Below are 21480 nucleotides of genomic sequence, written 5' to 3'. Positions count from 1 at the left end.
AGAAACCTAGCAAGTCCAGAGTCAATCGACATAAACATCTGAAGGCACGGCCGAAAACGTTAGGTATCACTGGGACAGCATTGTAGACTTCTCAATTGATCAGAGCTGTAGCTTGTACTCCTAGCAATTTCATCTTGACGAGCTATAAGAAGAAGACCATGACGATTATCGCGGATGGGTCCGCCTAAATTCGGAAAGCTACGGTGGCTGACCGTACTTTCAATCTTTTATCGCTTGATACCTATTGTCTGCTCTAGGCCGCAACACCTATATGTCGTGACTTGATTTTCTTCTTAAATTATTTTGATGGCTTATTCGTATAAGCTCAGCCTAAAGCCCAATATCTTTCTTTCCATCTGCTCTAGCTTCTTATTGACAACTGCACGGGGTTAAGTCTTTACATGTAGTAACTGTCCACCTAGAAGTGGTGATTTGTGTACACCTCCTTGTACACTGGAACGCGGAATCGTCACACAGTATGCTAATAATGACCGGGCGATCAATTTCCCAGCCGCCATATTGAACGGAGAGAAAGAAGAGACTATGAGTGCGTTGATGAAGGCAAACGGATTAGACGGGGCATAGGACCTCCAAGAGAGGTTAGACATTGTTAAGTGGTCTGGCATTGTCTTGAAAGACGTAAGATGCGCGGCACCCAGCTAGAAGATCGAGACCTTTACGGCTGCGGCCCAACTACTGATTCATCGTGTAAGGACCAATGCCGACTTTGTTGGTGAGATGACTCGAATCAGAATAGGGTCGACATGGAACGAATGGGGTAACATAGCAAGGTCAGCCGCTGGTGTCTGAAAGCCAGTAGTCATCCGGGCTCTATTTGCAGCGAGAGTAGGATATCAGCTACGGCAGGATAGGTGATTCCATATCGTCGTGACTAGTCTCGAAACTGGAGAGATGATAGCAAAGGCTGGGTACGAAAGCATGCCATGGTTTGAAGATCGTTTTGCATACTGATATCTAAGCATCAGATACTATCTTCAACAAGTACCTCAGAGATTATCTCGATGAAGTATCATAAAGTCTGTCTGCCTATTCCTTTCTCAAGACCCAAAGGATCTACATGTTTCTTAGTTCAGGCAGCCAAGTTAACAGTGGAAACGCATCCACTCACGTTTGGGCCTTTGGTAGACCGCGCCCACCGAATTGGACCTTTGGTAAACGGTTAGGAATGCTGCGTCGTCACTCAGGGCATGTCGAGCTAAATCCGATAGAACCGCCCAATAAGGGGCGAGGTTTCCCTGCGCCGCCAGCAGCAGCCTGTGAGTAAGACGGACCGGATCTTATCATAAGCTCCGTAAACCCTGCCAAGGCCCACCAGAGACCGACAAATGTGGCTGAGGCGGCGGCCGACCCCGGCTCATGCGCCTGGAGATAATTAGCCGGATTTAATTTTTGGAGACACTGTACACTACCTGAGCACTACCTATGGTGTAGGCATACCTGCAATGACTGGCGATGGCCGCGACGGCTTGGATCGAAATGAAGTGGATATATACGCAGTTAAGATACCTTCCAATGATTTTGAACTTGGTACATTATCAATCCAGCATTTTTCACGAGATACCTGCTTTGTACACTACACCTTAAGCACCATACCCTGTCGAAGCTTGGTACCTCAATCTTGATCATCGCCAACATGAGGTCCACTACAGCCGCCAAGACCATTGTCGGAAAGTCCATTGGGCCAACCGGCTACGGACTGATGGGTGAGTTCGTTAAACTCAAAAACAGGCATCACAAGACCGTATTCTTTTGCTGACAATGATTCACAGGATTGACCCGTCCTTGGGATCAGATTGAGTTCTCTGCTTCAACCAAACTGATGAAGACTGCGCTCGAACAGGGTGCCAACGTTTGGAACGGGGTATGGGTACCATCAACAAAAGCCATCTTTGATATGTGATGTACTAACACAGAAACAGGGAATCCACTACGGAACTCCTGACAGAAATTCCTTGCACCTACTCAAACACTACTTCGAGCAAAACCCGCAGGATGCGGACAAGGTCGTCCTCAGCATCAAGGGCGCCTACGACGGAAAGACCCACATCCCGGACTGCAGTCCGGAGGGCATCCGGGCCTCCGTCGAAGAGGCCGTTCGAGTCCTCGGTGGCTGCAAAAAGATCGACGTCTTCGAGTGCGCTCGAGTCGACCCCAATGTCCCCATCGAAACCTCCGTCCAGGCTCTCGCAGAACTCGTTAAGGAAGGCAAGATCGGGGGCATCGGCCTTAGCGAGGTCAGCGCCGAGACCATACGCCGCGCGCACGCCGTGCACCCCATCGCGGCAGTCGAGATCGAGCTAAGCATTTTCACGCCCGATGCCGTGACCAACGGTGTCGCCGAGGCATGCCACGAGCGTAAGTCTTTTGCCATACCGGGCCGCATTCTCACAATATAGCAATGACTAACTCGAATCAATACTATAGTCGGCATCGCTCTCGTCGCCTACAGCCCCGTTAGCCGCGGCCTCCTCACCGGCGAGTTTCGCAGGCCTGAAGATCTCCCCGCCAACGACATGCGCCGCATGTTGCCGCGCTTCAAGTCGGACGCCTTCATCCAGAACTTCAAACTCGTCGAGGCGGTCGAGAAGATTGCCGAGCGCAAGGGTGCGACGGTCGCGCAGGTGGCCATCACTTGGGTGCGGCGGCAGGGAGCCATCCCGATTCCCGGGTCGACAAAAGCGGAGCGAGTGGTGCAGAACTGCGTAGACGTGGAGCTGAGCGACGACGATTTGAAAGAGATTTGGGCGCTGATTGAGAGCTTGCCTATCGCGGGACAGCGCTATGGCGGCAAGTTTGAGCAGTACCTCAACCAGTGAGGATTGGCCGTTTCCCCATGCTTTTCGCTTGATTTGCAAGATATCTAGAAGTCTCTGAAGTAGCGGAGATACTACTATAATATACTTATGTTGCCCCAGACGACCATGTTCGCTTGCTGTAATCACATATTTGAGCAGTAACTACTTCTCACACGTTGTTTAGCGTCCACGACAGTGTCAAAGCGCCGGTGGTATACCAGCAGAGCTGTCCTTGCGCCAGTCGCCGAGACGGCGACGATAGTGCTCGGAGAAATGCGCAGGGACTGAGTGTCTACCTGTTAGGCACGTTCATCCATTGCCTGCCTTACTGTGTTCTGACTCAGAGATAGTGCGGCACATGTTGCTTACGGTTCATCCTCGACTCCAATTCCTCTTAGCGGATTGAAACAATGTGCAAGACCTGTGTAATGCTCTCCACACCCGACAGGATCAGGGATATTAGATATACTGGATTACCTACCTTTTGTAACGACCCACTGGCCATGGCCACGTGACTGCTCGTCAGCCGGCCCTACTCTCTCGCTGGCAGGTGGTGAAAGCTTCAATGCCCGTCCAGAGCCTCTGACTTCGGAAGATCCAGTCTGTCTCACCACTAATCGATTACACGCTTTTGCCAAGTATTCGAGTTGATCATTGAGATTTCACTTTGATAATCTCTCTCTCTCTCTCTACCCCTGCTCCAAAATTGCGGTACTACTCTGATACCCCTCTCGGTGTCTTTTGCTCATCTCCATCGGCACATACGCCATGATGCTTTCTTCAAGCTTGCTTTCAAGCTATAAGCAATACAAGCGCGATACTGATGCCGTTGCCTCGTGGCTGGCTGCCACCGCGATAAGCTCCGGCTACTCCAAGCCCCTGAGTGAGCCACCCGCCAAGGCTACATCTTCAGTGCCCACGACTGAGAGGTTGAAGGGTAAGGCGCGGAAGCAGGCTAAGAAACAGGCTATCATCAACCCATTGCAGGCACCTGAGGAGAAAGCGCCTGTGGACACGACGCCTCAACACATCATCGCTATAAAGGACTTCCTGCCACTGGCCCAATTCGTCGCGGGAAAGTTGTCCGACTCCTTGAAGGTCCCAGAATCGTTCATATCATCCCTCAACCGTGTCATTGAAACTCGTAAGCGGTTTTCTTCCATGCTGGGAGGTATTCAACGATTCAAAGACTACCGTGGGGACAATAAACATGCTTTCTTTGTCACCGTTCTTGAGCGCGTTCGCGATACCTTCAAATCCCAGGTGGGCGCCTTCGACGTATCTGCTCTACAAGACGCGACCCGCGGCATTGAAAAGGCTCTCAAGAATGGTTCCAAGCATGTTGACGGACCCAAAAATATGTTCGCCATCCTAGACGTGTACGAGCCGTCTGAGGACTTCCTAGCTGCCCCAAATATCGAGCGTCAGGCTAAGGTTCCTAAAGTCTTCATAGCTGAGGAAGACGACTCCGATACTGCAGCCCTCTTCATCTACACTGCGTACCTTAAGGATCTCGGCCAACTTCGCGAAGAGATTCTCCAGCTCTGGACCGAGTATAAATCAGGAGATAGAGACCTCGCCGCCGTTTCAATTGCCACCAATACCGCTCTGCAGCTTGCGCGCAATATGGAGCAAGAAATTGCGACGTCGATGGAGAAGCTTGGAGGTGCTATGGAAACCATCCAAATGTTCTATGAGGCTGCTTGCGCAGCTCAAGGCCAGGACCCTCTTGATAAGCAGTGGGGTGATGATTTGAACTTCAACTGCTACCAGGACGCCTCCGACCTATACTTCACTACTCTCAGTCTTCTTCACGCCTTCAGCAGCAGCGAATCGTCCTCAAACATTCCGAATTACAACGGGAAGTTTGGTTGGTACAATGACAAGAAAAGAGGAACCACCGCTCGCGAGCGATGGGCAGAGGATAAGGCAGCACTCCTTGAAGTCTTCGCGGATCAAACCATGCTCTTTCAGCTGTTTCGGGGATCCCCAGTTCAGGATGAGTTCACCAAAGGATTGAAATACGTGATGGACACGGGTAAATTGGAAGTATGGCTATGCTTCTCCGCCCAAGTGTACCTCGATATTCTCAAGTCCCTCGGACCCTCAGTTCGAAACGGAGAGAGGGATTTCCAGCGGTCCCTGAAGCCAATCGCAGACAGTGTCGAAGAGGCTCTGCGTATTCGTAGCAATCGAGAGGGTGCGGTCAGGGAGAACATGCAGGATCTTCACAAGCTGGCAATCTTATGGGGGCCCGGAAAAGACCCATTCAACGCCATTCGCATTGCATCGAGGCTTCAAACAAGGACTTCAAACTTCTTAGAACATCACCCGATGTACTGCGGTCTCTTCTTGCATTACGTCCGAACTCTCTTCCACCGCGTGGGGGCCGAGTATGCTGCGAAGCCCGGTAACGTGATGCACGGCATCCAGCTCTATCAGGCTCTCCAACAGGAAGGCTTATTGCAAGACGGGGACAAATGGGACGCTCTGGATTCAATGATGGAGCAACAGGGCCGGACCGCCTTCTTCGTCGGCGATCCCCCAGTGAACCCAGAAGCGTATTTCAAGAACTTCGGGCTCTCAAAAGGAGTTTCGGCTGCGCAATGGATCCAGAAGCGCAACAAACCCAACAACAATCGCGTTATGACATCAAAAGCTGGCATTCGGATCATGAAGTTCAAGGGAGTCTGTTCTTGTTTGTTTGCCCCTAGGGTCTTGGACAACTCGGATCCCAGAGGCCTTAACGCGGACGTCATTGATCAAATCCTTGAGCGAAGTGGCTGGCTTAGCAAAGCAAGCAACGACGGCACCCCCTCCGACCCCGAAAAGCCCAAGGTAAGATGCTATGAAGCTCTCTATCATTGCCATCAAGTGTTCTTTATAGTCCATATGTCTGACAACCTCCAACAGAAGCACCGTGCCCTCCTCCTGTCTGAGCTAGTTCGTCAAGTCGCCCTCGCAGTTCATGACGAGGTTCCCGAGCTCACTCTCGACTACTTTCACACCGACCACCTTTGCAAGGCTGTTTTGAAACGCGTGCGAGAAAACGTAGATGTTAAGAATGGCGGCTCGATCGAGTCTAATCAGCTCCGTTCGCTTCAAGCAGACAACCCAGGAGATACAGTAGGAATCGTTTTCGCTGCGGTTGTTGGCCACGTACCCGTTCTTTCTCCAGACCAGAAGGCGCCTCTCCGAGAGGCAGCTGAAGCTTTCAAGAGCAAGCCTACCTTAGAAGATTAAGGTAGTCGACCTTATTTTATGTTGCCCATACATACTCTAGAGAACGAACCGTAGGCGTCAGGTTGTTATATCCAATGTATTGATCAGCGTCATTTTGAAGTATTCACCCATGCTTTTGCCCTGCCATTAAGAGTTATCTTATCTGCGAGCATGGTGTCAAGCATGTGATGGGATGCTCTTCGATAGACTGCTGATCAGTGCATGCAGTAATGCCAGTTTGGGTTGGGACAAAGTGAACTGGACAAGGTAAATTTGCAGCAATGGCGGTGTCATCGAGCAGTAATTTGCAACATATTCAATTGATTCGGTCGATACTTCATTTCCCAATCATCATATACCCTGGCATTATTCACATGAGGGGTGTCCCAGATAACTGAAGATGGCACGACTAGTAAAGATAGACAGCTACGTAAATGGTCCTTTACGAGTATCTACATCCCACTCTTTATAGAATCACTTGGCCCCCATTAACACTTTACAGACGTGGTGCCTATAGGTTTTGATGGCATCCAGGGGCAGCCGAACTCTGGTCATGGAGCTTCGATTGGTTGTCACGTTGGTTGGATCTCGGAACGTCGTTGGAGGGGTTGAGGTCGAAGAAACTCGTTGGCTTCAAGGCACATGACAACTTTTCCGCGGGCATAACAGGGAAGTCTAAGACTCCAAACACGGTAAGTATCTTCTTCATCAGAAACATAGGAAGAATCACCTCGTACCTTCGGGGCGTGTGACGTGTGTCAGACCAAACGAGTGCCACAGAACGACATCTTCAGCCTCAACATTTTCCGCTCGTGCAGCATACTCTACAAGGCCAGTATCCTCTCGGCTTTGATTCGTAAACTCTCCAGCAGCCCAAAGTTCGTCATCGCGGTACCGAGTAACCCAAATTGGCTTGGACACAAAAAAGATGTTGATGGTTAACGGCCAAGACTCCGGGTGCCACAACTGTTCCCCAAGGCGACGACTTGAGTTCGGGGCGGATTGGCATAGTGGAGACAATGCCAGTTGCTCGCACCTCGATGTGAATATTCGCGGCTTGATCCAGGGCATACGCCAAGATGTATTCGTAGTTGGCTACAGTGGAAGTGCACTGGACAACGAGCTTCCGGTCTCGGACTGTGGAAGATTTCATGTTGCGAAAGTTCGTGTGTTTCCAGCCAATTCCATCATCAATCTCGTGCATGCAGACAACGTTCGGCATAACAACAGGTTCTCCTGTTGCTGAAACCCGAACGCCATCAAAGTAGGCAATGTGGCCTAAACAGTCACAGCCAAGAGACAAGCTATTGGAAGTGAGACCGAAGCCGGAGTCGCCGAGGTCGAACGCTTGCTTCCGGTGGTAAGGTGTTCGAGGATCGCCGTAAGGTACCGTCATCTCACTCATCGATACCCGGTAAAATAGAGGCCGGCCTTCGTAGCGTACGTCGTGTAGAACTGGACCTTCACGTAGAGACCATCCCAGTTGAAATTGCCATTTCTGCCATGATACCTTACGATTGTTGATGTCGAATGAAGGCCCTTCTGGTTGGGCGACTTGTAGTGGTTTTAGGTCTTTTCTAAAAGCATCGGGTCCGAGAATGTTTGCGCTGTACTCAACTGGCTTGACAGGTACCCAGGGTTGTGTTTCATCGTCAATTTCGTCATCGATCCCCAAAGGAAGCTTTTGCAATTCAACCAGCTCAAGAGTCTGAGCATCGAAGATAGGTGCAAGAGGGAGGGGGATGGAGTAGTGGTTGGCCTCATCGTCGTCATCGAAGGCAAGATACATGTAGCATTGGAAGAGACGGCGTCTCTCCTCGACATCGTCAGTTCCGTAAGCCCAAGGGTCATTGAGAACTCGTGCTCTATATCATATCATGTTAACTAACTCTGGCATATCAAAATCAAGGGAATTGGAGCCTCACCCTTCGGGGAGTCTCAGCTTAGCGACCTCAGCCACGACATCTGGATGGGCATTGCAAGCTGTGGTAATGAGGTCGTATTCAACCCAGTCCACTGGTCCCTGGGCATCAGGAAGGTCGTCAGTCTTCTCGAGAGTTCCGCGAGTTATGTTGATGATTGCTCTGCTCATGAAATCCCTTTGCTTCCGTTGATAGTAGATCCTAGCTCTACGATCGGGCATAGGGCCGCGTTCCAGGAGGTGAACCAAGGTCTCATCTTTCGAAGGCTCGGCGAGATCGATTACTTTGAACCTGATCTCATCTTCCTGCAGGTTCAGTCCTCTGAACAGGGCGCGGGACGCTTGACGCACTTCGTTGATCGAAAGGGGGTCAAGGGGGTGCTTGGCCATGGTGACAAGTTAATAAGCCTGATTACAGGCCAGGAAGTGCAGTGCTTGAGGGTCAAGATGCGGTTGCGTTCGATTGGCAGCACCAGTTTAAAATACTCCATGTTCTCATACGAACACTTACAATTTTTACTCCCTTGATACACTGCTTTGAACTTGTATTCATTACGAAAGATAATTGACTACCCAAAGTCGTTCGATTCGTGTTGCGGACTTACATGTTTCCCAAAAGGGACATACTCCCAGCAGCGACTCACCACTCCCCAAAACGGAAAGAGGGGCAACTTTGTTGTCTTCACGCGGGGTGAGAACAATCCCATTTCAATTAGCAAACAGAAATAAGTGCATTCTCAGACTCTTTTGTTTTGAGACAATAGCAGCAGAACACGCTCATCAGCTAGAAAACCAAGCGTATCTTCTGGCTTGAACAGGAAAGACATCCAGCCGACCTCTTCATAATGGACCCCACGTCAGCACTGCGGAGGAATACAGCGCAACGCGGGGTAGCCCAATATGGCCACTATTACCGATCTTACATCTTGCGGCAACCGCGACTGATCTAACAATACCAGATCTTTGGGAGAGATATATGTCGTATGTTCCCGAACTTTGCTTCGCTAGATATGTTCAGAAGCTTTGTATCCAAATGCCAATTCATGACAGCTTCAACAACTTCATCCTACCATGTCTGACTTCAGAGGTGTCGATCTTACCGGTAAGACAGCGATTGTCACCGGCGCTTCACGGTGAGGAATCGGCCGCCTTTGTCGGTCTTTTTAGACTCCCGCTAATATTCATGATTTCACAGTGGAATTGGCGCCGCGATTGCAAAACAACTTGGGAGGCGAGGAGCCAATGTTGTCGCCAACTTCGTGACAGACAGCAGTCGCCAGCGAGCCGAAGACATCGTCAAGGACATTCAACAACACGGATCAAATGCCATTGCGATCCAGGCAGATGTCGGGAAATTATCTGAGATCTCCAGGCTCGTTGACGCTACGCTGAAGTTTAGTGGAACTGGCAAAATCGAAATTTTGGTTCATAAGTCAGTTTCCGCTCTCGATTTCTATGGCTTGGTTTTGTCCATTATGTGTCTGGCTCTGATAATTTTGCTCTACTTCTCAGCGCGGCTTTGGGTGTTGACGCAAACCTCGACGAAGTCACCGAAGACTTGTATCTCACCCATTTCGACACCAATGTGAAGGGACCAATTTTTCTGACCAAAGCTGTCGTGCCGCACATTGCTCGAGGCGGTCGAATAGTTTTTGTTTCTTCCGCAGCGGCTCGTCTTGGGGTCGCTGGACAAACCGTATATGCTGCCACAAAAGCGGCCAACGAGGCACTTGCGCGTGTGTGGGCCAAAGAACTTGGGCAAGAGCATGGCATTACTGTCAATTGCGTCAATCCTGGCCCGGTGGCTACTGGTAGGCATCTCACATCCAAGACGCCACTCGCAGCAAGACTGACATGTCCTGCGACGTAGATCAGTGGAACGAAAGCGATGACCAGTTTAGAAAAGACATGGAGCCCTTGATCGAGTCTACACCGGCTGCAGCGAGAATCGGAGAAGTGGATGATGTCGCACCTCTCGTGGCATTCCTTTGCAGCAGTGACGCTCGGTGGACTACTGGATCAGTCCTCTGTGCAAATGGGGGTTTGTATAACTAGACGAGAAGTACGCCGTTAACATCATATGCGCCGATCAACGATGAGTTGTATAGCATTGCAATTTTGAAAGAAGTCCGATACTAAACAACGCATCATGCCAACTACTGAATCGTGGCTTGGCCTTTCCAGACACACTGATGTGCCTGTAACTCAGTCCAGCCCCTGCGTCGCTTCCATCTGACCCATGCCAAACCATGTCTGAGTGGGTATTATAACTCTCACAGTTGAGAGGGCTGGATGACAACGATCAAATGGCGCTTCCTTCCATATAAAGCCTCTCTTTGGTATCTGCTCACTATCAAACTTGGCGGTTGTTGCCCAGATTTAGTAACGTGGGTGTAGTATGGCTCATTTGCAAATTCCTTCCGAATCCCGCGCTAAGCTGTTTGAACAAGTTGTATCAAGGTTCCCATGACATATCATGGGCAAGCTTCAAGGTGCCGGGACTCAGGCATCTCCATTAACGATGTCATTCTTTAAGACACGTTTCCAGGGTGAACTTTTGAAACTGCCGTTCGGTGGCTAGGGAATCTTTTCTTCATCGCATCTTCCGGCGGTCCTGTTTGTGATATTGAGAGTTGGTGAGCCATTTTGGCACACCTCCGTATACTTAGTCAAAAGAACAGGTAAGCGTGTTGCTGCTGCATACTCTCAGAGCAGGTCTGCATTCGAATGAGTATAGATGTTGGACCAAGGGACAATTCGGGTCTTTACTCACAAATTCCATCCAGGGAACATTCGTCCAGCCCCGGGTTTTCAGTCTTCTTTCCTCCCAAACCCCTTCAAGGACTTCCATCATGGCTGCATGTTGAAATCCCGTGGAGCGTCGAATATTTTCGATACAAAGACTGGCGTAGTGTATCTGGTGTCTTTCAGATGTCTCGGTTGCCGCCAGAAATAGAGGGAACAACAGCCGCTTGAAGAATGGCGAGTCCATTGAAACGTTTGCACAGCAATCCAGGATTGCTGATACCGATGGCCTGATCCTAGGGTCTTCGCAGGGAATTACAAACGTATCAGGCCATCGTAAGATTCTCAGCAGACTAGCATGTCTAAAAGCCTCCGCGAGCTGTCTCCACTCCGGATGTGGTGTGGGATATTCGATCACGTCGAGATCGAGGTCGCGAAGAAAGCTTTCTGCCTCATCTAATCTGGTCTGAAAGTCGACGGTAGATAACAATCCCTGCATATTCTGCTTGGCTGCTGCTATTACGTCCCCGATTCTGAGGAACATGACTGCGGGACAACCAACCAAAGTGTGCAGGGCTGCGTGTGGAGTAGTAATGTTTGCAACACATTTCCGGACATTCTCGGAGTAGGTGAGCTTCTCAGCACCACTGAATCCTCTTAAGACATCCAACCTGATCAACATGTTTGTCATTAGAAAGTTTTGAGATCGGAGACGAGTACTATACTTGCCATGATAAAGCAGACAAAAAGAAGATGGTTGCTGCAGACCGCTCTGCCCTTCCTAAAGGAGATGCAATTCTTCCACAGAGGAATGACACGCCATTCAAATGAACAGCATGGGCAGATATTCCCAGCTCGCATATCTAGATATCATGCATGTGGTTGCTTAGCCAACGAGACTCGCGCTGCGGAGAAACTTGAAATGGGTCTTGGAGCTTACATCATGAAGTACCAAAAGGAAGATTATTGCTAGTGCAGCCTCTTCTTCAGCTTCTGTAAGTCCGTAGATTTCTTCCTTGATTAAAAGGGAGCTTAGACCGTTCAATGCAGCAACACGGTGTTGTAAGGCAGTGGCCATGTCAACCTGATTAGCACCTGATGGTGATAGGTGCAGATGGCATGCGGTAAGTCCCAGAACTGCATGGAGAACACCTGTGTGATTGTAGGCCAGTGGGAGGACATGTACGCGGAACGGGTTGTCCACGCCTTCAACGACAATTGTTAGATGATGGCTCAGCTCTCTGTCGACTACAAACAGTTGTCAGAAACGATGATGTCACACTGGCTGAGAGAAAATGGAATATGGAAGTTTCCGGGCGGCCAAGGAGCAACTTACAGTAAACAAGCAATTTCTGGCTGTTACTCGTGAGCAGTAGATCGTCGACAGGGTGCCCGGTGATTGTCGCCGGTGACGGTGCGCCAAGAGATCGATCTTGGGGCGAGGCTGGAGAAGCACCTTGTGACAAAGTCTGGAGGAGGAGGCGGCGGCTTTGGCTTGGGTGATCTGAAGAAAGTGAACTTGGAGTCGATGTTGGTGAGCTCAGGTTTTGGGCCGGAGTAAGCTCGTTGGTGGGTAGGACATCAGGCTGAACGCGCTCTTGCTCCGCTTCTGGGTCCCGCTCATCGCCAGCGGTCATCAAACTGTGCGTCTGTAATGATTCACAGAATTGGAATCGAGGAGGGTAGCCCTCACAGTGTAAGCCCTTTGACTTGCATCGATTGCAGACAGGGCGCGCGCGGTCACACTTGCGGCACTTCTTTCTACAGGTTCCGCATGCTGGATCTGTTGATGGTCAGCGACGAAATCTGAGCGGGAGCTGAGGCATAATCGGGTAGCAAATCGCACGCTCAGAAATCATGAGCGACAGAATGTCTCGCTGCTGAAACTTGTTCCCAATCTGGCTCAACAAGACCCGGGCAGGGACTGAGTGCCCTCTAGTGCAGTTTTCGGTACAAGATTTAGAGCAAGAGAGGGGAGAACCGAGCTGACCTTTTCTGACGGCTTTCGAGCCCCTGGCCATTGCGATGTTGGCACGCATTTTGCATCCGAATCTCGTAGACCTTGTGGTGAGGTATGATCACCAAATTTGTACGCAACTATCCGACCAAATGTTGGGAGCAAGTGGAAGAAAGGCCGGCGGACCAGAGAGTCTCGCCCGGTGTTGGGTTCATGTTGGTTGTTCAGGATTGGACGCTTGGGCAATCCATGTATTCCGTACAGCCGTAAACCTACCTTGCCGTAGAGAGGAGCGGTACGTAGGTAGGGCAGGTGTGCAGCCTGCAGGTAAGCAGCATCCGCTAAGGTGGTAGTGGAGTCATGACAAAGGAATCTGAATTCCGCGCCGGGGACAGTCACCCTTAAGACAACGTGTTGTCCCCGGTCTGGCGCCTCATGCTAGCACTCACATGATGTGAAGCATTACAAGGTCGGTCGAACAATGGTCATCACTAGCTTCCTCTCATTTACTTTTGGTTTCGGGTAACGTTGGGAAGACTCGCTCCAGGCTTTGCCACTCCATATGATCCCGAATTACATGGAGTTACTGTGATGACCGTTGCCAGTGAGGCGTTAAGAATGATGCTTATGGCCGACACCGTCTAGGAAATAGCTTTCAGGTCATTTCACCAAAGATTCCAATGGACTAGAATGCAAAATGATCGAATTCTAGTGCTTTCATACGTAAGGTTTGGCAACGGTGTAATTTTAACTGTTCCCTTGAAAATCATGTACGCTTTTGATAACCGATGAATCATAATCTCAAGCTATCTATCTAAAGCAAGGCACTTCCTGAAGCAGCAAAGGGCTATTCTCGACAGTCCCAAGCTGAGAAGCTGGAGCAAGGCTTCCAATCTCAAGTGACTGCGATTTAGTTGTTCATCAAAAGTCGGATGGACGCCCGTCGCCCTTCAACTCGGGACGGAGCACAAAGATTGGATCCATCTGATCAACGTACCCACAGGCCGGATCGCTCATTGAATATCCCATAAACTCCTGGATAGGGTGATCCAACTTTTTTGCAATATCTTGGGGCACAGACAAGAATTGATTCTCCTCCTGTCGAAGATAACCTCGAATAGAGAATGTGGCAAACATCAGTCGTCTCTCATTCTTTGTTGTGTTGTGGCCTCCGGCATGGTACGCGGATGCCAGCATGATGAAGGCATCGCCTTTCTCCATCTCGGCGTAAATGCACTCCTCTACTCGCGGCGGCATGTGTCTATCAGTGCCCCTTCAAGATCATGGCATCAGTTCATCTTTCTTCCTCGGTCGGAGGCCAGTTTGATCGAGAATGCGTCGACTATCAGCGCCCTAGCGCATGGATAAGGGACAAGATTACTTACCACAAATGGCTCCGGGGAATGAATTGCGTTCCACCGTTCTCCTTGGTGACTTTACAGCCAGCCACGAAGAGCCCAACAGCTGTTTCCCTGCCCTTGTCTCGCTCATCATCCCATTCACTCACCTCTTGATGATAGTTGTGGCTGATGTAGTCGTCTCGGTGCAAGGGCTGAGCTTTGCCCCCGGGGCCAATGCTCATAGCAGTACAGGAGTGAACATATGGCTTTGATACAGATTCCTTCTTCTCGTTTCCCCACCAGAACCAACTTCGGGTGGTCAAGAAGTGCTCGCACACCTTTTGGTAGACTGGGTTCATGACTTGTGTTTTGGCATACGTAGGGCTGAGAGCCAACAAGGCTGGTGCCCGCTGAGTCTCCTCTGTGACGATCGTGTGTCAGCACAAATACATCAGTCCGTCTTGACGTAGACACTATGAATATTTACTTGGAAAGAAGGAGCCATTCCATTCCACATCATTTTCTAGGCGTTCGCGGCATTCTTCGTGAGCTTTGTCGACATCAGCGACAGGGACCAGATCTCTAACGAAGACGCCCCCGTCACGCTTGAGGAGGTAGATGATGTCGTGCAATGGTGTGTCGGCGGAGACCTTCTGGACCTCAGGACCATATCTAGCCCTCATGTCCGACACTGTGGATGAAGACATGATTCGATTTGAATGTCCGAAAACAATAGGTATGTCGAGAACAAACAATGTACCGAGCTTAGTCGTCGGGTGCCCAGGGCTATGGGAACTTTGCAAAGACAAAATGGTTTATAAACCACGAGGTTTTAGTGTACAAGAGCTCATGTAACTACTCCGTAACGTAACTTGAGCATGATGGGGAATAGTATCCATAGTCGCAAGTTGTAACAGGGCTATGCTTGCCACTCCGCACAGTAGTGTTAAGCTAGCTGCCGAAGTTTATCCTCTTATTCAGGGGGTTGAAGATACTTCCTAAAAAGGAATAAGAACACACTCATGCGAGATGGGTGGGTGGGGTAGCCATGAGCATGCGCTATTCATTTTGAACCATGTAATATGCAGCTAACAACTCCGGTCTAGCTCCGCATGGTTCGATGAAGTAGAGAAACACAGAAACATCAACTTTCAATCTGCACCTATTGTCATCGAGACTGAGTCAATGTGGTGAGTCTGATTTTCACATGACGACAAGAACCCAAAGTGGCATAGATCAATCATGTCTACCAGCCGGTTCAGAATGATCAAATCCACAGATAGGGCGCCTGGTGCATTGTTGCAGTAAGTGCAAGCTTCATTAAGCTATCAGACACTGTTTGGATACTGGGGATCTGGAGATGGGCCTCGACACGGGGGCTAGACGAAAGTGTTGGGCGACCGGTTGCCTAAAAATACGCCAGCCCGTTCTCCCCGCCCGTTCCCTCGATACTGTACCGCCTCAGCCATAGAAGGAGCGACATCGTGGTTTATCATTGCAACCCAGATAAGGCATGCAGCTGAGCCAAGATTGGCGGGATTTCTTTAGTCCATTGCAACCCCAATGAAGGTGTCATATGATAGATCTCATAGGAAGTATAAAAACTGAAAAGAGGCTCGCAAGCACCTGACCAGCAAGCAAAGGCAACATGCCGTACTAAATCCTCCTGATATCCTCTACAGCTAATTCTATGAGGAACCATGAGAGAGAACCATTTGGAATCTTGCAACTCGTGAACCATGGCAAGATAGCTGTTTCTAATCGCGTAACATCTGTCAGCTCAGGGAAAGACCTGAATAGATCAGCAGCAGATACAAACCCTACCCTCCTTCCCTCTAGATCACATGACCAAGATAGCATCTCTGACGGTACAGTAGGCGGCCCGGTCGATCTAGACGATGCCATCTCGAGGGCAATAGCAGTACCGTAGTCATGCGGCGCCAGTTCAGCTACCTAGGTGTCAGCTCTAGGCCTATGGTTCTCCATCACCAACTCATGGACTGGATGCCTTGTACAGTGTCGAATATCACGGATAGAATTATGAGACAACTGCTTTAACAGAGCAACTTCCAATAAAATCCGGTTTACTGAGAGCCGTAACCTTGCTTCTTCTGCCTCTTGGCTGCTTTCGTGGCTCACTTTATCACTACCCTTGGTCTAGGTGAAATTGCTTCAGTTTTTCTTGCAAGTTGACTACAATATTCCATGCTTCCAGTTCATAATACTTTGGACTAATGTTTGATCTTACGGTAACAGTCAAGCAGTGTTTAATATCATTTTTACTACATCACGGCACCTGCCATTGGCCTATATGAGATGATTCACGGAATCTCAGTTTGGATGGATGCCGACTCTGGCTTGGTGAATCGCCACGTCCGTTGTTCTCTGGTCTTTCTATGCATGTGAGCCCGACGAAGCTGGTTAGATGCTAGCAGACGCCATATCAGGACTGGGACTAAACATATCACCCTGATCCTCATCGCATACATTCTGCTTGTAACTTGTCAATTAGGTTTGTAGAAGCCTCTGACCCTCCCCTGGTGCATCTTGGGCCGAAGTTGACTTTCTTCAGTCTGCGTCCCATCTTAATGTTATGACCTCAGCAGTTTTGTGCCTGAGTATCAACGTATGTGATGCCACAGGGGTTCCTTCTGTTTCAGAGCCGGGGCAGATCACTTTTTTCCTCGCTATCTGAACCTGAGCCGGTCCGATTTCGTTTGTAACATGTTTTCTGTCCTGTGGAGGGTCGTTCTGAGGGCCCCCATCTGCATGCCAACAGCTTTGCCAGAAAAGCTGGGTTCATGAACTATACCCGAGTCTTGGCTTTTGAGTATTGTGCTCCCGTCGCGGTTCTTTGAAACAAAAGAACTTCCTAGGGCCCATCAATGACTGGGATATGGTCAAGGTCCTCAACTCGGCTGGCACAGTGCAGAGTGTCAAAAATACTTGATGATAGTACCTCTGTCGCTAGTAATGAGAATGTTTTGGCTTCTTATTGTTGAGTAGCGTCAATGTCACGTATGACTCTTACAGTCTGGCTGGGATAATACCTCACGACGGACTTTTCTGCGCCGCAACCGGCCTGCGTTGACGGAGGGGCAGCCCGGCCGTTCCGAGACGAGGATATTGCTCTTGCGTCCAATATGTGGCTGGCCTTCACATTCGAGGTGGCGGATGCCATCATTTCAACCGTCTTCGAAGGTCCAACGGCTCTTGAAACTGCTTCATCTCGGGCAAGGGAAGTGTGACAGAATAGCTGTTTTAGTGTCAATAGGATTGGCTGATATGCTTTAACAAGTGATCAAAATTGTCCATTTTGGGTATTATTCAATAGGGGCCAAGAGACCACACACATCCCAGTTTTCAGCCTTTGGTAATCTCGTCTTCCTCGTCCTCCCATTCGCCCGTATCCTCCATGGCCTCATTGACCTGGTATTCGGCATCCCCAGCCAGACCCTCACTGTCAAATTCGTCGTCATAGTCCATGTCCACGTCACTGTCATCAGCCTCCTTGCCCTTTCCGGCATTGGCTTTCCGCTTCTTTTCGACGTTCTCCTTTTGTTGTTTCCGCCTGGCCTCCTTCTCCTTCTGTCTCTGCTCCCAGCGCTTCTCCAACTCCTTTACCTCCTCCTTGGACTTGTGGACATACTCGTGCCACATAACCTTTCCAGAGCACAAGCCTTCCTCAACCTTGGTCAGACGCAGGCGCATACGAGGACCTAACTCGACGAGCTTGACCGCACGCTTTTCAACGGCATCATCCTCATCGGCCATATCGTCGTCGACCGGGGCAGCGCTCTTCCTTATCTTCTGAGCCTTCTGTTCCTTGACCTCGACTTCGGCATCACTGTCGAGCTCGCTTCCGCTTGTTGCATCGGTGAGATATCCGTCCCCGTTCTCTCCACCCTGAAGAAAGTCGGCGATATCTTCCAGCTTTCCAAGATTCGGCACACCCCCCTTTCCGTTTGTCTTTGAAGCCAACAGCTTCTCTGCCTTTTCGAGCCTTCGGAGTGGCCTTGAGATTCCTGTCGACCGTGTGGTAATGGCGTAGTGCCGCATGTTGATAATAAAGGATCCCTCGTTCTCGGGGTCCTTTTCGCGGTTAAGCAGTAACGTGCGCTTAATCTTGCTTAGGGGCGTCGCGTTCGGGTTCAGCGGAGGGAAGACACTGGACCAGACGGAGGTCACCAAGGACTCGAGATGTTTGGGCACCTTGGATGTTGCGTCGGCGTCGGGGGTATGGAAGTTGTTCATGACGAGCTGGGATGGGTTAGCAAAATTCGAGCAAATAGGGCAATTGATGTCGTACCAATGGCGGAGCAATCTGCTCTTTTCCGCTGCCCTTGGGGCGTCTCTGGGACTTCTGTACATCCTTGCACAGAGAGTATTTCTCGACTCGGAAGTTCAGTGTAGGGCCTCGAGGTGTGAGTGCCACGCGCAAGTTGGTATTGCCGCTCTCTGATCGCGAAAAGAGCATCAGGTGAGTGACGCCGAGGGGGCCGGTCATGACAACGTAGTCCTTCAATCGGTTTGCTCTTCTCTCCTTCATTCGACTGGCAGTCCCCGGCTCCATGACCTTTCGGAAATCGGCAGCAAGTTGGCTCACGCTGGAGCCAACCTCACCCGCGCCGATGCGGATGACCATGCTCTTGGGATCCTTTGCGCCATTGTTCTCGCCGGCGGTGACAGGATTGCTGGCACCGAGGTGCGTCCTCTTCTTGACTCTCTTGCGCGCCATCTTTTGATGGGTTCGGGGTGGTAATTGGCTTGGGGTAAGAAAACCTTGACGTCGATGAGTTGTCGAGGATCCAGAATCCGTAATTCGAAAAGCAACTGGGCCTGGGGCGGACCTGGGTGCTTTGGTTGTCTGCAGGAAATTTTTTGGCGGGGCCCGGTCGATAAGAACCAAAAAAACAGCCTTCACGTGCTGATAACACTCAGATCTCCACTAAAAACTTTCCCAGAGCGTGGGATGTCATCAGGTCGCGCCAACTGCTAAACTTTTTGCACCGAAGCCTTCGACAATCGCTTTCCTCTTTGCGCCACACCGCACAGCGAGCTGTTGACGACAAAGATGCCTTCCTCGACGACAAAAAAGGCGATATCGAAGGCGAAGATGCCTTCCTCCAAGCGACAAAAGGTGGCGCAAACGGGCTCGTCTTCCAAAGTGTCTCGCAAAGTCGAGGCGGAAGCTTCTCCATCCCCACCAACCGAATCTGAAGCCGAATCAGATTCCGAAGACAATATCGCAGCCGATGCCGATTCCGATGTCGAGATCAATGCTGACGTTACTGCCGATGCCACTGAGGAAGTGACCAAGAGCTTCAAGGAGCTGGTAAATTGCAACCAAGACCCCTCCTTTGGCCCGTGATGGTCTCTAATGTCAACGTTCCAGGGTGTCGTCGAGTCCCTATGCGAAGCATGCGAATCTCTCGGATACAAGAAGCCCACACCTATTCAGGCTCAGTCAATCCCTCACGCCCTTGCGAATCGCGATATCATTGGTCTGGCCGAGACAGGTTCAGGAAAAACGGCGGCTGTCAGTAGACCCTTTCTTCCTTCCATACACACCTTCAGCCCACCTCGGAACCGTACCATGAAAGCCAGATAGGGTCGAGACGAACATGTAGGCGTGTTCAAGTGTCCAAGACTCTTGTGCGATTGTAATGTGAAAACCCGATCGTCATCGACTTTCACAGATCCACTGCCGTTTTCCTCTACCCGTCACGACTATACGGACTACAAGGCTACCCAATGCGGCCGCTAACTACCATTCACAGTTCGCACTCCCCGTTATTCAAGCACTCTTGGAGAAACCTCAACCGTTCTTTGGACTTGTTCTCGCGCCCACAAGAGAGTTGGCGGCACAGATTGGTGCACAGTTCGAGGCACTTGGTAGCCTGATCAACTTGCGATGTGCCGTAATTGTCGGCGGTCTCGACTTCGTTGAGTCAACCCCCTCATAGATCTCCCCGCCGCAGAGAATGCTAACAGCTCGGACAACAGGTCTCTCAGGCTATTGCTCTCGGCAAGCGCCCCCATATTCTTGTCGCTACACCCGGACGTCTAGTTGATCACCTCGAGAAGACTAAGGGTTTCTCCTTGCGCTCGCTGAAATACTTGGTGATGGACGAAGCCGATAGACTGCTTGACATGGATTTCGGCCCAGCCATCACCTCTCTCCTCAAGTTTCTCCCCCGCGAACGCCGAACTTTCCTCTTCTCCGCTACGATGAGCACAAAGATCGAGAGTCTGTCCCGGGCCAGTTTGAGAGACCCAGTCCGCGTCAGCATCAGCTCCAACAAATACCAGACGGTCAAGGGGTTGATCCAGCACTACTGCTTTGTTCCTCATACGCAAAAGGATACCTACCTGATTTATCTTGGTAACGAGTTCGCCGGCAAGCGCATCATCATCTTCGCCCGCACTGTCGCGGAGGTGCAACGGTTGTCGATCCTGCTGCGTGCGTTAGGATTCTCCGCCATCCCTCTGCATGGACAGCTCAACCAGACTGCGCGTCTTGGTGCGCTTTCCAGGTTCCGTGAAGGAACTCGCCAGATTTTGGTCGCCACCGTGAGTCTATGACATATACCGCGCTGTCTCTCTCTTTGGCGAAGCTAATTAGTACCAGGATGTCGCTGCCAGAGGTCTCGATATTCCGCTCGTCGACGTTGTCATAAATCACGACTTGCCGCAGGACAGCAAGACCATGTATGTCGTACCCGCAAGCAAACAGTTTACCGTAGCTAACCACATCAGGATTCATCGAATCGGTCGTACCGCTCGTGCCGGAAAGTCAGGCATTGCCATCAGTCTAGTCACACAATACGACCTCGAAATTTATCTGCGAATCGAGGCCGCCCTCGGCAAGAAGCTGACCGAGTACCCCACGCAAAAGGACGAGGTCATGGTCTTCCAGAGTCGCGTTGAGGAGGCACAAAGACACGCCAGAATGGAGATGAAGAATCTGATGGAAAACCAAGGCAAGAAGGGCTCGACTCTCAAGGGTGGGAAGAAAGGCAAGGGCAACAAGAGGCGTCACGACGACATGGACGCTGAGGAGGGCTAATAATTTGATACCTATCTTTTTTTTCCCCGGGGAGTTTCCGGTGTTTCTAGTGTGTCTGAGATCGTGAGACAGCTTTCATCACTGTTGAAGATTGAACAAAGCTTGGGTTGGCAGAGGGTTGCAGATGCCTTCCGTTTTTATTCAGGTCAAGCATGCCGTTGAGATGGAGGCGGATTAAAAGTGATTTGAACGTGAATTCCTGTTATCAGGATTTCACGTCATGTTGTCTCTGCTAGCTGCGGCAGGCGGAGTTGAAGAGAACGGCTGACCAGTACTTTTGAGAATAAGTGAATTAAGTAGTGTAGTAAAACAGTCGTCTATCCTTCAGACTCGTTGCAACATCAAACTCCTGTCCTGAAAACAACGCCAATCCCGACAGAAAACGAAAGAAGGGTCCAACATGGGTATAT

The 21480-nt window shown here is 50.4% G+C and overlaps 8 protein-coding genes across 8 annotated transcripts; 4 read left to right on the top strand and 4 right to left on the bottom strand.

Moving 5' to 3' along the window:
- Positions 1-1654: 1654 nt before the first annotated feature.
- On the top strand, positions 1655-2837 carry CABS01_16198 (pyridoxal reductase; the record flags this gene model as incomplete). Its single annotated transcript, XM_060549530.1, has 4 exons — positions 1655-1724; positions 1791-1882; positions 1941-2376; positions 2446-2837. 4 exons carry the CDS (start codon positions 1655-1657, stop codon positions 2835-2837), a joined length of 990 nt encoding a protein of 329 aa, XP_060390107.1.
- A 747-nt stretch (positions 2838-3584) lies between these two features.
- On the top strand, positions 3585-6059 carry CABS01_16197 (uncharacterized protein; the record flags this gene model as incomplete). Its single annotated transcript, XM_060549529.1, has 2 exons — positions 3585-5654; positions 5730-6059. 2 exons carry the CDS (start codon positions 3585-3587, stop codon positions 6057-6059), a joined length of 2400 nt encoding a protein of 799 aa, XP_060390106.1.
- Positions 6060-6921: 862 nt separating this feature from the next.
- CABS01_16196 (primary-amine oxidase) lies at positions 6922-8349 on the bottom strand (the record flags this gene model as incomplete). The annotated part of the gene is made up of 2 exons (XM_060549528.1): positions 6922-7903; positions 7964-8349. The coding sequence occupies 2 exons, from the start codon at positions 8347-8349 to the stop codon at positions 6922-6924; spliced, it is 1368 nt and encodes a 455-aa protein (XP_060390105.1).
- Positions 8350-9030: 681 nt separating this feature from the next.
- Positions 9031-10014, top strand: CABS01_16195 (uncharacterized protein; the record flags this gene model as incomplete). The annotated part of the gene is made up of 4 exons (XM_060549527.1): positions 9031-9092; positions 9155-9391; positions 9472-9770; positions 9830-10014. The coding sequence occupies 4 exons, from the start codon at positions 9031-9033 to the stop codon at positions 10012-10014; spliced, it is 783 nt and encodes a 260-aa protein (XP_060390104.1).
- Positions 10015-10628: 614 nt separating this feature from the next.
- Positions 10629-12743, bottom strand: CABS01_16194 (uncharacterized protein; the record flags this gene model as incomplete). Its single annotated transcript, XM_060549526.1, has 6 exons — positions 10629-10676; positions 10733-11375; positions 11434-11567; positions 11645-11952; positions 12041-12487; positions 12695-12743. The coding sequence occupies 6 exons, from the start codon at positions 12741-12743 to the stop codon at positions 10629-10631; spliced, it is 1629 nt and encodes a 542-aa protein (XP_060390103.1).
- Positions 12744-13582: 839 nt separating this feature from the next.
- On the bottom strand, positions 13583-14708 carry CABS01_16193 (phytanoyl-CoA dioxygenase; the record flags this gene model as incomplete). The annotated part of the gene is made up of 3 exons (XM_060549525.1): positions 13583-13934; positions 14047-14422; positions 14489-14708. 3 exons carry the CDS (start codon positions 14706-14708, stop codon positions 13583-13585), a joined length of 948 nt encoding a protein of 315 aa, XP_060390102.1.
- Positions 14709-17364: 2656 nt separating this feature from the next.
- On the bottom strand, positions 17365-18739 carry CABS01_16192 (brix domain-containing protein; the record flags this gene model as incomplete). Its single annotated transcript, XM_060549524.1, has 2 exons — positions 17365-18261; positions 18311-18739. 2 exons carry the CDS (start codon positions 18737-18739, stop codon positions 17365-17367), a joined length of 1326 nt encoding a protein of 441 aa, XP_060390101.1.
- A 378-nt stretch (positions 18740-19117) lies between these two features.
- Positions 19118-21070, top strand: CABS01_16191 (DEAD/DEAH box helicase; the record flags this gene model as incomplete). The annotated part of the gene is made up of 6 exons (XM_060549523.1): positions 19118-19336; positions 19397-19540; positions 19782-19946; positions 20008-20574; positions 20633-20712; positions 20761-21070. The coding sequence occupies 6 exons, from the start codon at positions 19118-19120 to the stop codon at positions 21068-21070; spliced, it is 1485 nt and encodes a 494-aa protein (XP_060390100.1).
- Between the last annotated feature and the right edge of the window lie 410 nt (positions 21071-21480).

Source organism: Colletotrichum abscissum, assembly GCF_030869225.1.
Source record: "Colletotrichum abscissum strain IMI 504890 chromosome Unknown Scaffold_85.1, whole genome shotgun sequence".
Classification (NCBI taxonomy): domain Eukaryota; kingdom Fungi; phylum Ascomycota; class Sordariomycetes; order Glomerellales; family Glomerellaceae; genus Colletotrichum; species Colletotrichum abscissum.
The sequence above is the reverse complement of the archived record's forward strand: the minus strand, read 5'-3'. Positions and strand labels throughout refer to the sequence as shown.